At 43.9% G+C, this 16,626-nt stretch overlaps 1 protein-coding gene across 2 annotated transcripts in view; it reads left to right on the top strand.

Moving 5' to 3' along the window:
• The window catches only part of NSF (N-ethylmaleimide sensitive factor, vesicle fusing ATPase), a 95,341-nt gene that overhangs the window by 15,902 nt on the left and 62,813 nt on the right, over positions 1–16,626 (top strand). For both annotated transcript variants that reach the window (XM_053266111.1, XM_053266112.1), the window contains exons 3-6: positions 4,256–4,355; positions 7,275–7,314; positions 14,001–14,167; positions 16,504–16,611. In XM_053266111.1, coding sequence (XP_053122086.1) covers positions 4,256–4,355; positions 7,275–7,314; positions 14,001–14,167; positions 16,504–16,611 — 415 coding nt within the window. The remainder of the gene's footprint in view (positions 1–4,255; positions 4,356–7,274; positions 7,315–14,000; positions 14,168–16,503; positions 16,612–16,626) is intronic.

Here is a 16,626-nt window from a genome sequence, read left to right as displayed (position 1 = left end):
GATTCCTGGCACCCACAGAGCCCTGTGGTTTTCTTTGGTAGAATACAGGAGGGGTTTACTATTGCGTCCTGTGCAGTATGAGATGATGCCTTTCAGCGTCTTCCTATATTGCTGCTGCCCGATATAGTACCAGCGGGGATTTGAATCAGCAACATTCTGCTTCTTAGTCAAGCATTTCCCTGCTGCGCCACTTAAGGTGACGTTTATAAAGTTGAAGCTTACAAAGAGAGCCTATTTATTTATTTATTTATTCAGTCAGTCAGTCAGTCAGTCAGTCAGTCAGTCAGTCATTCGATTTATATACTGCCCTTCTAAAATGGCTCAGGGCGGTTTACAACAGAATAAAAACAATTAAAACCAGTTAACAATTAAAGTCAAAACTATAAAAACAGAATACAACTAATTAAACATGCAAACAGTTTAAAACCTTGGAAAACCAGGACAAACATTTAAAACAATTAAAAACCATTTACAGCAGTTTAAAAACCCTGGAAGGCCAGGCCAGACAGGTAGGTTTTAAGGGCTTTCGTGAAATTATGACATTAAAATTGTGGTACAAGTTGCTGTGTGGGCAACCACTTGTGTTCAGATTTGGAGATTGCTGCTAAGCCATGTCAAGTCAACTTTGGCTCAGCATATCTTAGGGGATATCCCTTCAGGGTCTCCCCAACTAAACTTCTAAGATCTTCAGATGAGCAGGGCTCAAGAAATCCACTAGTCTATTTGTCTGTGACAAGTGAAAAGTAATGCCTGACAAATGAAGAAAATCCTAACAAGTAATGTATCAACATAGCTCAATGAGTTTTTAAAAAAACAAAAGTCTGGCTGATGAACAGAACAAACATTTCCTGATCCCTGCAGATGAGACCTGGCTATGGATCCTGAATCCATGGGACGTTTTGTCAGTAAGTGTGCGGAGCAGGGCTGCAGCACTGCAATTTCTCCCCAAGGAGGCCTGCTGGTCAGCTGGACTTGAAAGTTCTTAATTTCTGTAGTCTTTTTAGCTTTTTTGAGGATATACCATATTTTATGGACTATAAGACACACCTTAATTTTAATCCAGTTTTTCAGAGTTTTAACATATTAAACTGTTAAGTCCTCTTTCAATTGCTCCTACTCCACTCCTTGTTTTCTCTTCAACCTCGCTTCTGACCCTATTAAAAAAAAACAACCTCTTCCGTTTTCAAGCTTTCCTTCTCCTCTCGCCTCCATCTCCCCTCCAAGCCCCCCGCTCTGTCCTTTCCCTCCTTCTGCCATGGAGCAGAGCAGAGTGCCTTGTTTGCAGGGCCTTAGGCCCAGAACGGAGAAAGCGAGGGCGCAAATGGCGAAAGCGAACCGCTCCGCTGCGAGCGCAGCTGCCACCAAGCATGCCTCAGCTGCGCCCAGGACCACCCCCCCCCCGGGCAAAGGGCCATCCACGGCGACGCTCCCCACTGCAGGAGCTGGTGCCTCAAAGAAGGGCCACCGCGGCGTGTGCGGGCGCGCACAGTGATGGCCGCCATTTTGACTCGGCCTTCGAGGCCGAAGCAGACCAGGCGAGGGCCCAGTGGCAGCACAGGAGGGCCCAGGTGCTGGAACCTTTTGCGGCGGCACGATCCTCGGAGGCCACCAGCTCGTCGGGGGAGGAGGAGGAGTCCACGGCCCAAGCGGCGGAGGGTGAGCTGGAGCGGCAGTCCCCAGGCGGCACGGGGTTAATAGAGGGTCGCCCCCAACCTCCTCCTTTAGCATCGGTACAGGCTTTGCCGGGGGATATCCCCCATCCTCGAACCTGTTGGGCAGGCTTACGAGTATAAGACGCAGTTACGAGTATAAGACGCACCTGAATTTTGGCGGATATTTTTCGAGGAAAAAAGTGCGTCTTATAGTCCGTAAAATACGGTGGTGGTACTACTACTACTACTACTACTACTACTACTACTACTACTTCTACTAACACTAACTAGCTGATCCTACATAGAGCATCTGTGAGGCAGCAGCCTCTCCTCCCCCTGCCCCCTTGTGCCCCAGCCTCTCCTCCCCCCGCCCCCTTGTGCCCCAGCCTCTCCTCTGCTTTCTCGCCACTGCCGCCATTATTGATTTCCCGCCCACCCACCCGGTCACCATTCTTTCTCACCTACCTACTCCTCTCCCCACTGCTCCTTCTGCCCCAGTCTCGCTGTGTTCGATGCTGTTTCTTCCCAAGGCAATTGTTCTGGTTTCCTCCTTTCTTCCTCCTTTCCCCTGACTCTGCAGATTCCCTTTCAGTTCTGCTTCTTCCTCCTCTTTCCCGGGCCTGCCTCCCTGGCTGCCGTTCCCTCCCAAGGCAATGGTTGGAACTCTTGCCGTACCTCGGAGAGTTCCAGCAGGCAACCAGACACCCCCCCACTCAGCTCCCTATGCGGTCGGCCACAAGAGAATTAAATATATAGATAATAACAATAATATCTATCTATCTATCTATTTTAGTGGCATTGCATTTCACTGTTGCTTTTATTTATGGTGTGCATGTGAAATGTTCAAAAGTGTTTATTTTTGGAAATATACAGCTGTAAGTGCCTTGAAAATTGCTTCTCAGTGGAAAAGCAATATAGATATGTTAAAAGTAATTTTTTCAAACTGTGTTCTGGGGAACTGAACCTTGGGGTTCCTCAGAAGCCTTACTCTGAATGCCTTAATGAGAAGATAATTATTGGAAGAACAACTTCCTTGAGAAAAAGCTTGCCTGCCAATCTTACCCTACAACATGCAACTGTAGGGCAGTTTTGAGTGTGTTCCTATTAATGTAAGGCAGTGGTGAAGCCCGCCTGGCAGTCACCTTGCATGTAATTGTATGTACATTCTAGACGGGTAATTCCCAACCAGCATTCTCCAGATGTTGCTGGGAATGTCCCATCATTTCCAGCTACACTTTATTGAGGCTGGGGGTGATGGGGGTTGTAGTTCAGCAACATCTGGAGGAACCTCGATTGGGAACCACTGGTCTGGACCATGCCTCAGAATCCTCTCCAGTGTGCAGGGGTTTCTTGGTGGACTAATGATTATAGAAGGAGTTTCCTTAAAGGCACAAAACCACTGCTTTGTAGTGGGGTTCTATAACATAGCCTGAGGCAATATCCCACCACTTGAGGAATGTCCTCTGGGCCTCAGCTGCTTCCTTTGCCTGCCACTGCTTTCTCTGTCTTGGCCACAGCTTTGCATATTTTCCGAGCCACCTCTGTCCCCTGCTGCCTGTCACATGGGGTGTGGGTGTGTGCTGATGAGAGGTTCACCTGGGGAGCAGTAGGGAACTGAAGGACAAGAACTGCTCTTTCACTTCTTCTGCAAAGTGGCCTGTGGCTACAGTGAGTTGTTGACTGGGACAATAGAACACCCACTGGTTATATAACTACATTTGTTATATTAGTAAAATGTTAGTGCTGATTACATGTTGTACTCAGTGTTCTCTTTTGTAATGACTCCTTGGATGGGTTTTGCTTATCCTCAATATGTGATTGCTGTATTCGAGAGCGGGGGAGATAGCGGGAGATGTTCCCATGATAACCAATGTAAGGAACAGGCAACTCTACTTTCTTTGTATGTGGGTGAGAGAACACTATTTTTGGCATGCTGCCTTGTGACTCGGTTGAAACACCTCTGTGAAAAACCAGCCTGTGGCTTCCTTGTTATCTACTTCCATACTTCCAGATTTTTCTCTGTAATTGTAAAGGATAAAGTTAAAATTGTATTTTACTACAGACTAAAGCTAAATAAACAAACAAACAAAACAAAACACCCTGCAGTTGATATTTGACTATAGAAAGCTACCTGTCTAGACTTCCTGTGTACATTCTTTTTAACCCTAAGCAGCCTAGGGCAAGCAGGAAGCGACTCTTTGCACTTAGGTTTCTATTCAGTCTGAAGCTGCCCTCTTCAAGCTGCTTTTTCACATACATGTGTCTGTTTGTGTGGTGAGTGGAGGAGATATTGGGATCTTTATCTTCCTTGTATCTACCTTTGGTTAAAAAGGCAGCATGGGAAGTGTGATTTTGAGCTGGAAAAGGACTGAAAAAGAAAGGGCTAAGTAGCCCTTTGCTATGTGCTTTTCTCTGCCCAGGGCTAGGGGGGTGGGAAAGCAGGAGAAAGCATCTTCACTGCGTAGAGTTTATGCTGTAAACTACAGTTTGAGCCTTTGTCTTGCTAGATCTGCATTTTCACAGAAAGGGCAACTCAGATTTTGGAGTTACATTCATCCTGTTTTCTATCTCCTCCCCCACCCCCACCCCCACGCCCTTTGCAGGCATGTCATTGTAAGGACCTCACCAACCCACAAATATATTTTTACACTGAGGACCTATACATCGGTTGTTCCAGGCACTATTGCTTTCAGTTTACCACAGGTATGGCTTTGATTTTCCTTTCCTTGTTGGGCCAAAAGTGAAAGGGTTTTGTTTCTAGAAGTTACTGTTTTCAGAATATGTACAAAATCTCTGGATTAAGGTAATGGGGTTTTTGTCTGATCACTCTTGGAGACATAGAAATGGACTAGAAGGACCTTGGCCTAGCTGAGCAAGGCCTTTTATTTATATGTGGTGTGCAGAAAATGGAATTGCTTGGCAGCAGAGCAATATGAATAGTCTCCTGTACTTTAAAAAGGATAAATGTTGTCGTCAGCCACAGTACAGGCAGCAGTGATACAGTTGTACCAGCTGTGGTGTTGGTCTGCCACTTGGATTCCCTGACACATGCAGTGTGGGATATATTCGTTTTGGAGAAACAGTAGTGATGCAAGATATACCCATTTTTATATGCTGCTTATCAACAGCAACGATTACTCAAACCAGTTAACATAGCAAAATGAATAGGAAATGGTTCCTTGTCCCCAAAGAACTCTCAATTAAAAAAACGCCGCACACACACAAAGGCGACCCAAGCAATAACCACTGGAATGAATAGTTTCAGTTTCTCTCCTTCAGTTGAATATAAGTAAGCCACTACTTTAAAAGGTGCCTGCTTGCCCAGTTAGAAGGGATTGGGTTTCAGCTGTTAAATGGAAAAAGGTAATCTTTTCTTGATGATCTAATACTTGCAAATCCCGGTGCAGAAATCTGTCAAATGTAACACCACTGCTGGATATTTAGTAGCAACACTTTGCAATGTGTAATTAGTCTTCGTGGCTTCCCTGAGCCTCCTGCAGTGCCAGAAACACTTTGAACCTGTGAACGAATAACAGCACAGCTTGCAGAGTGGATTGTGGAATGGGGTTTTTCTCTTCCAATGAGAGGAAATGGCCTGAAGGGCTGTGAAGCTATACATGGTAAAATAGGATTTTCTCTCCAGTTTTTGCTTTGTTTAAAATAAACTGTATTTGTCAGGAAACGTGGTGCAAAATCTGCTTCAGTCCATGGACTCCTTGGCAGTCATGTGGAAAACCTCTGATCCTCTGTCTCTAGAAAGGGAATAAGAATGATAGCTTCTCAAAATAAGAAATAATTAAATTAGTATTACTAACTCTGAGCTACAGGTGAGTTGGGCTAGAAATGTATTATTTACATTATTTAATTTCTGAAAAATATTATGTTTCCAGCATAACTAGGCACTGTATAAACTTCAAAAAGAATGAGGTCCTGACCACAAGTATTAAAAAAAGAGAGAGAGAGAGAAGGAAAATCGTGTAATGTTAATGGCTAATTGCAGCAAATGAGTTTAGAGATGCTTAATAAAAATTGAGGAGGATAGGACAGATTGGATTTCAGGAGTCAAAATGTTCAAGAAGGAAGGACATGGAGAGAAAATGCGCCAGACTAAAAGAGATGAATTTGTAGTTTAGAAAGCAAGAAAGAAGCAGCGGAGAAATGCAGAACTTGAGAGGAAAAATGGTCAGACTCAATGAAGGATGAGGTGCAAAAGGACCAAGCAGGGGCAGCTCACCAGTGAGGTGAGGCGATGGCCACAGGTGGCACCTGCACGTTGAGGTGGCAAGCGCAGGCATCTTGCCCCACCACCCGCCTTTGTCAGCTCACCTGCCAGTCCCCAGCTTTTTGCTGTCCTTACTTCCCTTGGGGTCATCCCTCAGCTGCTTAACCTTCTGGGCAACAGGGCTATTATACTGGAGATCAGTTTCTATTATACTGGAAGTCAGAATGTTAGGCAGCTGGGAGATCCATGTGTGAGGGAAGCTGGGAGGGAGGGGACAGAAGCAGTGGAGCTGGGCACTTTCTCTCTCACTTTCTTCTCCCCCATCCTTGCATGCCCTCCACCTATAGGTGTCCATCTAGTTAGAGGGGTGCCTGTAGGTGGAAGGCATAGGCTAGGGGAAGAGTGAGAGAGGAAGTGCCTTGCTCTCTCTGTCGCCTCCCTTGCATGGGGCTCTCCAGCTGCCTAACCTCCTGGGCAGCTGCACGGTTACATTAGAGATCGCTTTGAAACCAATCCTGGGTTTTAAAAACGTGGCTGCCCAGAAGGTTAAGCAGCCGGAGAGCTTCACGTGAGGGAAGCGGAATTGGCGCTGACCACTGATGCTGGTGTCAGGGGTGTGGCTGGTGGCACCCTCATTTGAGCTGGTGCTGGGACCAAGTCCACTTAAAGCAGAGATTCTCAACCTTGGGTCCCCAGATGTTATAGGACTTCAACTCCCATAATCTCCAGCCTCAATAGCCTTGGATTGGGGATTATGGGAGTTGAAGTCCATCAACATCTGGGGACCCAAGGTTGAGAACCTCTGACTTAAAGGATAATAAGGGAACCTTAAGGTACAGAAACCAATGCAACAGATGAGTAGCATAATGCAAGTTACAGACTTGAATGCCCAAGCTCAGTTGAATTGGTGTGGCGGTGCCATCATGTTAGGCCTACTCTCCTGTCTGCTTCATGCTGCTTCCTGTTCAGTGGATGAGAGACGAAAAAGGACTCAGGCACAGGAAACAAGAAAGCAGCTTGAGGCAGACGAGTGTTTATATAGTGCTTCTCAGTGTTCAGAGCATTTCACTCACATTATCGTGGTGTAATCTATACAAATCCCTGTAAGGCTGGTCAATATTATTATCCCCATGTTGCAGGTGGGGCAGCGGAGAGATGGCAAGGTTTAAAACAGGGACTTGCCAACTGTTGCTTGGTGTTGAAGCCACCCTGTTGCACCAGCTCTCATATGGACTATGCTATATCTGAGAGTGACATAAAATTGTACTTGGATGTGAGTGGTAGCAAGTGTGCCCAAAAGCTTATTTAACACCAATTTAGGCTCTTTCTTTCTGTTGTCATGAAGAATGTTTGGAATATTGCAATGTTCAATATTCCAATTTCATTTCTTTTCCTTTCAGAGGAAATGGGCTGGACTTTCTATTGGGCAAGAAATAGATGGTAAGTATTTCCTATCAGTTTGTTCATTGTCTGACTTCTGGAATGATCCCACCACCCTCTTCTTATGCTAGAGGGTGACTCCCCTTAACCTGAGATCACTTGTCTGCCTCCTTCCTTTTCTCCCTGTCTGATGTTGCCCAGACTAGAGTGATCAGAAAGCACTCCAGACCAGAAACCAGATAGATGGTAAAATGGCCATGTATGCTGATGGAAGCAAAAGCTGAACAGTGCTGCATTGAATCTTGGTTGCATCAATATCCTAGTGAAGCGCCTCTAACAGGGGCAGGCTTAAGTAGCTCAGAAGCTACTGGTAGTTCCTGGGTTTATCTGAAGTAGTTCTCCAGGTGTTTGGACTTGCTTCTCCAACCCTTCTCTTTCTGCCAGTATTGCAAATCTGATTGGCTGGCTGAGTGGGGGCATGACTGTGCTAATTTTAATAGTTTCTCTCTAGTTTCTTCTCCTACAAAGCAGCCTCTCTTGCTCCCCTCCTGTCCAGAAGCAACCTTCTCTATAAAATCAGAGGTTTTGATGTTAAAATCCCTTATTCTGTGTAAAACCTTGTACAAACTGCTATTTTGTGATGGGCTCTGCTTCCCCAAGCAGCTACTTCACTCTCGTAGCTCTCAAGATTTGGTGCAAAAAAAAGATGCAGCTCCCAGAAGCCTTCAGTATGCTCACTAGATGCTGCCCACTAGATGGCACCCACTAGTAACTAGATGCTGTAGAAGAACAATTTTTGAAAAAACAGCAAGGCACAAAAGGGGGGGGGGAGAGGAAGAAGCTAAGAACAATGAAAGAGGAATAAAAAATAATATAATTAGGGAAATGACTAAGACCATGTTCTCATGACAATGAGGAGTGTGGTTAAAGAGTTAGCCGGGATCTCTAAGCCCTGTGTGCTTCCATGGAGCATGTATTGAGAACCTGGAATTTCTGGGCGATCCTAGTCAAACCATTACAGTTAACAGCATTTAACCAGGATCAGGCATAGAGAGCAGTCAGAAAATTGGGTCAAAGCTATAGTTTTTTCAGAAAAAAAGGAGGGAAATATAATGAACCAAGAAGAAATATATAAAGGAGCCAGCAAACACATGCATTTAGAAGTTAAGAACAAAATGTTAAATTTGAAAATGATAGGGTAATGGCTAAAGAAACTAATTACGGAGAAAAATGATCATACAATCAAAATAAATAAATTGAGCAAAGAATGAAGAACTGAAATAAAAGGCTGATGATGAGACAAAGGTAAACCAGCAAATACAGAAGTACAATAATCCAGATGGGAGAAAATCAAGGAATAAATTTGAGCCAAAACCATAGCAAATGATATGTCTTGGATTAAAAAGTTGATAGCAAGAGCTTTCAGCAGTAGAAGAAATATGAGGAGGAAAAGATTAAAACAAAACATCTATATTCTGAGAAGATAATGAAGCAACAGGAGGAAAAATAAGAAATTCACTTTTAGTTTAGTTAAGCTTAAGGAAGTGAGTTTACAACAAACAAGCAGAGCTATTAGAAAAGGAAGAGATCAGAGATAAAAAAATGTAATCGAATGTTGTTAGTGGACAGGATCCAGGAAAATTAGTCATGAGTAAGTCCCAATGAAATCATTGTTACTTAGTCTGGATCCTGCCCGACATAGGATAATGCCAAAGAAACAAGTAAGAGAACCAGTTGGATGAAGTTACTAAAAATAAATGATCAAGTGCAGAAATGCATGGTAAACACTTCATGTATGAATAAGCTTGAAACCCACATGCAGGGCATAACAGTGCTTGCTGTACTCATGCTGGGAAGCCATGGCCAATTATGGCTTTCTGCATGTCTGTGTAGTGACATAGATGTGTGTAATCTTTGGGTGTAGGGGATCTGTGCACAGGTTTATTCCTATGGAAAAGCATCATGGGTAATGCTGCTTTGGAGACTGTTGACAAACCTTGGCTTTCGTGATTCCCTCCCCTAACCTTTCCTCCAAAACATATGGTGTAGCAATGTGCACAGAATAGGATTTGCGTTCCACTCTAAGCTCAATATGGAACACAAGTGCCCAGAACATTCCATCGGAACAACTGGTTGAGCTGGTGGTTCTGACAAAACAAGCTTGGGAAATTTCAAGTGTTCCGAGTGCCATTTTGGAGGCGTGTTTTTCCCTTGCTGACTGGTTCTGGCACTGGCTTCCGATTGGCTTGCAATCTCCTTGCTTCTTGGTTGGCTTGTTGTCATTCGAATCAAGTTGATGTGTATGATAAGCCAACTAAGAAGCAAGGATATTGCAAGCCAGTGCCAAAACTGTTGTCATTTTTTTGTTGTAAACCGCCAAGAGATTTAAGTTTGGGGCAGTATAAAAAACAAAACTAAAAAACAGGGCAAGGGAAAAACACACCTCCAAAATAGCACTCGGGACACTTGGAACAGAATGACCTCTTTCCAGATCGGAACGTTTCAAGCTCAAAACAGCTCGTTTCAAGTCAGAATGTTTCCAGCTCAAAACTTGCTGTACATCCCTAATATGGTGTCAGTTTATGTAGTGCGCTGTCCAGGGTGCTGGAAGAAGATAAAATTTATTACCCTGTTCATTCATTGGTCTCTCCATCTACTCTGACTGGTGGTGACTTTCCAAGGTCTCTGGTAAAACAGACTCTTTCCCAGCTCTGCTGTTTTAAGATTCCTTCACTGGTGATGCCAAGGACTGAACCCAGAACTTTGCTCCACTGCTGAGCTATATGGCCCCTCCCCTTGCCAGTACTGACCAAAGTTATTCCTTTTCTGAGGAAACCTCTTCTGTGTTTTTACAAAGTCAGTATTTGTGCCTGGCACTTCAGAGACTGCAGCTGATAAAATTCTTCAGGTTAGTGGGGAGAAGTGGGAGGTGTCTTTTATATGTTGCTCAGCTGTGAGAGACAGAAACAAACAGCACTTCAGGTAGTCATTTCAAATCCGCACTGGTGATTTAGACAAAACTATGCAGTTATTAGTGATACCATAACGTACTGCGGTAATGGCATAAAAAGCATCTTCGGTTTATCGCTTAATCCCCTGTCTCTTTCAATAGGAGAACAAAACAACCTAGATTGATGTTATGATGCATCTAATAATTGGAACTGGGAGGAGGGGTGGGTGGGAAAGCAGCAGGAGGTTGGCCTTAACATGTAATGTGGACATTCCAGATAACAGGAGGGAGGTGGGTGTGGAACAATGAGTGTGTTGGCTTTCTACTCGAAGATATTCTGTTTGGGGAACTTTCTCGGGAAGTGAATCCACTATAGGCAGCATGAAAACCTTTCCCTGCAAATCAGATGCTTATGAAATGTACATGAAGGACTAATTGGAGATGGACGCAATATTATTCCCTCTCGTACTTCAGCCAGGAGGCTACCTCTAAAGCCTGAGAGCTGGAAACGTTATAATCCTTGTGAACGGAGAACCAGAGCGCCAGTGGGCAAGTGGGAGGTGTCCTGCAGATATGTCAGTTTTACAAAAATCTGAAGTGGGGAAATCTTTCCCCACAAACTGCCCCCATGTTAGTCAATGGGATAGAATGTTCATCAGCTCAGACAGTTAAGAAGTGGCTGCAGCTAATAAAATTCAGTGGCTAGAAGTGAGGGAAGGACTTCAGTAAAAAGAGTGGGAAATGTTTCAGCTTGAATAATGCTTCCTCAAGACAGTCACCTCCACGGCTTCCAAGGGGCAAAGCAGTCTTCACAAAAGAAAATGATTAAATTCTGTGCCTCCCTCACCAGTCAGGTAACCCTGTTTTGTTTCTGAAGGGAAAAGGAGTTTGACATAGTTAATATCTTGGTGTTATGACATACTGTCCTCCCAGGTGCTGGCGGGCAAGTTTTGAGGGTATTTCTTCACAGCTCCCAGCTTTATGGGAACACCTTGGAGGTTCAGATAGCCATAACAGAACTTAGCAAAAGAAATGTGCCTTAGCCCACTTTGTAGCTGAAACCCACAAAATCGAAGTCATCATCCTTAATATTAACTCTTGAAGCTTTAGGGCTGGATGAAAAGGAGCTGGGACTGAGCACTAGTGCTCCCCCATTCTCCCCCCACCCAAAAAACCACTCATAAAACAGAAAAAATTAAAATTGCACATTAAGCAAGACCCGAGTTGGAGCAGAGACTCCTGTCTTTGTTGCTAATTTCTTTTTCTGGCAACACATGTATACCAGGAATGTAGTGCAAAGTTTTGTTGTGGTTCCATACTTTTATATGTATAAAATCAGTTTCTGCTTGCACTTTGGTGTTTTCAAGAAATGAAATCTAGGGCTATCTCAGTTCTCAGAGACTCCCACTGAATTCTGCGGGACAAAAGTAAAAAGCACCACAGTTGGACACAATAGAGGACAAACCTGCCTTTCCCACCAAACACTGAAGTCATCAGGGACAGTTGTATCTCAATAGTGCTCCCTAGTGCACCTCTTTATATTTGAATGGCTGCCATCCACTTATTATGGAAAAGCAAATTGACTAAATTTGAGTTCACTATTGCAGTAGGAGCATTGGCATCACTGACCAAATGATCGTGTGTGTGTATGCTTGGGGACACACTCTACCCATTTAGGGGCCTGTGCAATATTCAGGCCCTCCTCTTACCACTGCAGTCCCTACCCCATTGGCAGCCATTTTGCTAGTATAAAATAAAACCCCACCTGTGGAAGGTAGAATTGATGTGCGTAAGGATGCTCTAGCTGTGCAGACAAGCTTATACAAGTTGAAGTTTCCTCGGAAGAAGAATGAGAACATGGTGGATGGTTTCTCTCCCAACCTGAGAGAGGAAAAAATACGGCAGACCCATGGATCTTCAACTTCTTACCTGCTTGCAGGAAACAAATTTGGTGTTTTGTTCTTTAAAAGGCCATTCTTGAACTACTTATAGCCTTTAGTTCTCTTTTTCAACATGTGGTTCTTCGGGTTTTTGATTTGGCAACTTTGATCTTTCTTTGACAGAGGATGAAAAGAATACTTGAAATTTTGTTTTCGAAAGCGCCACCAGACACTGGTATCTCTAGCAGTTCTAGAGGGGGTGTCTTGAGCCGCTTGGAGGTTATTCCGCATTCTGACTTCCTTTCGGAAGGCTGCATCAACACTTTCCTTTGACTTTGCAGTTTGCTTCTGGAAAGTGGCCAGTTGCGTTTTGCGTGTTGTGATGAATCTTTTATTCCTTCCTTGGGGCCAAGTAAACTGGTGAGGGTTGAATTCTTTTGGGAGGCTCCAAGGACTCGGTTCTGGAGTAAGATCTTCAAGACATGCTGGGCAGATGAGGTTTAGAAATGGCTTGTGGATTTTTGCTTTCTTGTGTGGTTTGAAAGCAAGGGGAGCGGTGGGAGGCAGCATCCTTCTTTGTGTCTAAAACAAACCACATTAGAAACTGCTTTAGCTGGAATCCACAACTCTTTAATAGCATTCTTTGAACTGGTGAGTGAGCAGGTCTGAAAGGAGGGCTGGAATTTCAAGATGTGGACCTAATATAATGCTAATATTTGCTGTGCATGGAGAACTCCAAGTTTGAATGGTACCCTTTAAAACACAGCTGCTTAGCTCCCCTTGTATTTTGCATCTCTCCCTTCCTTGGTTAGGTTCTGTTCAGAGAGAGCAACTAGTGTTGCAACCTTGAGTTGAAAAAAAATAGATTTCAGATGGTCTAGACTCTGGGGAAAGCACTCTTCGCCTGAAGAAGGGAAGCCTTGACCAATTTTCTTTGGATTAGGAACCAGCCAATGGACACTTGACAAAATTACAGAACTTAGTGATGGACAGTTGTGTAGGGGAAGGGTAAATGGGCATCACTTTATCCCCTTTAAATGTAACATACTTAAAACAGAAACAGGGCTGCGTGGGACAAATGAAATATTTTTAGGTAATTCTATCTTAAAATAGCCTAGTCTGGGCACCATAATTTAATTTCTAGGTGCCATGGCACCTTGGCACGTGGGATTTTTCAAGACTTACCTTAGTGTTGTGTAGAGCAAATCCCAGGTGGTATAGCCATATTAGTCAAATTGCAATGAAAGCAGTTTTGTCTTGTGGCATCTTAAAGACAAACAAACATTTTGTGGGCCACTTTATCTGATGTGTAATGCGAGGGGTAGTCTGTACAGAAAAAGCAAGGAGGAATCTTGTGAGTGTCATGACACTTTAAAAACAAATGCATCTATTGCAGTAGCAGCAAGGGGTCAAGAAACATCAGTTCAGGTTACCAGCCAGATAATTTTTACTCGTCAGATGATTCTTCGAGCTATGTTGGCACAACGCAGGGGAGTGACAGCAGGAGAGAGAGCATGCCCTCAACTCCTGCCTGTTGGTTCCCAGTGGCATCTGGTGGACCACTGTGTGAAACAGTATGCTGGACTAGATGGGCCATGGGCCTGATCCAGCTGGGCTGTTCTTAGGTTCTTAAGTGAATCATATTAACAGGACCAGTGCAAGGAATGCTGGGGGTGATGTATTGATTTTTTTTTTAACTCAAGAGGCATTTAAGCTTTAAAGTCACATAGATATGGAGAGAAGAGGGGAAAAACTAGACTGAAGAGTAAAATCCAAAATTTAAGCACTTCCTAAAGATGCTTTGTATTTTCTTTGAGGACATGGTTCTTAAGTGGATGGCTGGGAATGGTTTGAGCTAGAATCCTGCAGCAGTTCACTACAATGTCTTTGTGTTTCTCCCCCCGCCGCCCTTTCAGTTTCCTTGTATAACTTTGATAAGACCAAGCAGTGCATTGGTACTATGACCATCGAAATAGACTTTCTACAGAAGAAGAATGTTGACTCCAACCCTTATGACTCCGACAAAATGGCGGGAGAGTTCATCCAGCATTTCAACAACCAGGCATTCACAGTTGGGCAGCAGGTTTGTTTTCCTTTGTGTGTTCCTTGCTTAGCAATGCTACTATTTCTATTCTGTAAAGACTAGTTTAAACCAGTGATGCGAACAGTTTCGCAAGATACCAGCCTTGCAAAAAGTTACCCTTCTGGTTCCTTGTGACAATTAAGAATTGCCACCAGGTAGTGAATTTTTACAAAAGTTGGCATGCTTTTCCTTCTAGGCCACAAATGACAAATATAATTGTGTGGGCAGGTGGTTAGTAAATGTTTTGTATACTGCAACCTTTTGAGGATGCATTTGCAATACAGGCTTTTCATGGTCAGATGTCAGAGGAGACAGAGAGCCAATGGTCTGACTTGGAGAAGGCAGCTTCATACATTCCATACGCGTTGGCTAGCACATTGGTTGCAGTAGCACATGGAAGGGAAGTTGCACTCTCAAGACCAATGAAAGATAATAGAATCTTAATTGGTCTGGGGAGTGTAATTTCCTTTCCATGTGCTACTGCAACTCATGTGCTAGCCGATGAATATGAAATGTATAAAGCTGCCTTACGCAGAGTATAGGCTGGAGATGGGAGAGGAAAATTAGTATAATGAATGGTAGGGGAGGCAGACATGTAGCAGGAGAGCAGTGGGTGTAGAATATCTTAGGAATCCAGTGAGCTCAGGATATGGCCTGCAGTGTGGGTGGGTCAGCAGTCTGCTGGGTTCCAGAGTGTATAAAATGCTTGACATTCATTATACCAGGCCAGTATTTCAGAATATTCCCGTGTGAGGGGAACTGATGGTGAGAGATGGTGGCTTGCCTAAGGCCACCTGTTGTGTTCATGGCAGAAGTTAGATGTGAACAAAGGACTTAGTCAGTTGTAGCTCAGTTTCTTATCCACTCTGCTATGCACGCTCTCAAGAACTACACCAAGAGATGTGCTGTTGGCATTCAGACTTGGTGCACGAGGGATACAGTGAAGAGGATACTCTCATTATATCCTAAAAACCACTAGGATTAAGAAGTTGGCCACAATGGTGTGTAAGTCCCAAGTGGATGCAGGTGATATACAGCTATGGGTGGAGTGAAATGTTACACATGACATACAGGCTGCTGAAAGTAGCATATTTGATTTGTTTTTGTCACATTTATATACTGCCCTATATAAAATCTCAGGTAGGGTTACCATTCAAACAGCAAGTAAAATCTAAAAATTATATAAGACAGATTATAATTACCATAAATAAAACTTTAAAACATAAACTGAAAGCCTGCTAAACAGGTGTGTTTTCAAAAGTCATTTAAAAATAGAGATGGGGAGACTCTGATGTCATGTGGTAGTGTGTTCCAGAGACTTGGGGCAACCCTAGAGAAAACCCAGTTTGGGGTCACCACCAAGCGAGCTGGTGGCAACCGCACCCAGACTTCCCTTGATGATCTTAATAGGCGGTGGGGTTCATGAAGAAGAAGGTGCTCTCTTAAATACCCTGGGCCCAAGTCGTTCAGGGTTTTATCGGTAACAACCTGCACTTGGTATTTTGCCTGTAAACTAATTGGCAGCCAGTGTAGTTCTTTTAAAATAGGAGTAACGTGGTTTCTACAGGTGGCCATGGGGACCAACCTGGCTCTTGCATTCTGCACCAGTTGCAGTTTCCTAACGACATACTAAGCAGCCCAACATAGAGCTCATTACAGTATTCAAGCCTGGATGTTATAAACTTATGCACCACTATTTTAAGTTAGTTTGTCTTGAGAAATGGATGTAGCTGAGGTATCAGCCAAAGCTGATAAAATGTGCTCTTGGCCACTGTCTCAACCTGAGATATCAGGGAGAGGTTTGAGTCCAGAAATACTCCCAAGCTTACATGCCTGATCTTTCAGGGGGAGTGTAACCCCATCCAGAACAGGCAGGCCTAAACCACTTCCTAAGTTCTTGTCATGTGTTTCCCTCCCTGTAACATACAGTGTCATGACCCCTGTGTTGCAATATCATCAGACGTGTTTTCCTGCCTTGACCAGTGGCAGCCAATGATTTAGCAGGGGGAGAGCAACACCATGCCTCCCCATCCTAGGAAGTGTGCAAAATGATGACTGTAGAGCATATGATCTTGGATGTTTTGGAGGATAACTTGTCATGGGAATACCACTTTAAGCAGCAGCCCAGTGTCTTGTGCTGCATGTACTTCTGCCCCAAAGTATGCAGACAAGTTGAGGTCTTGAACCTTAAGTTTTATATGCCCTTGATATAAAAATGTGGCTTGCCTGATTTCAGATTGCAGCGTCACTTGTCTAGCCATTCTAGCAACAAAAGTGCATGGCAGGATTTTAATAATTTTTGTTTTTGTTTGTTTTTAACACTTTCCCCCTTACAGTTTGTGTTTAACTTCAATGACAAACTTTTTGGCCTCTTGGTCAAGGACATTGAAGCCATGGATCCCAGCATCCTCAAAGGAGAGCCTGCCTCAGGCAAAAAACAGAAGGTATGAGCCATCTTT

This window comes from Hemicordylus capensis, chromosome 6 (assembly GCF_027244095.1).
Source record: "Hemicordylus capensis ecotype Gifberg chromosome 6, rHemCap1.1.pri, whole genome shotgun sequence".
NCBI lineage: Eukaryota > Metazoa > Chordata > Lepidosauria > Squamata > Cordylidae > Hemicordylus > Hemicordylus capensis.
This window is presented reverse-complemented; position numbering and strand designations above follow the sequence as displayed.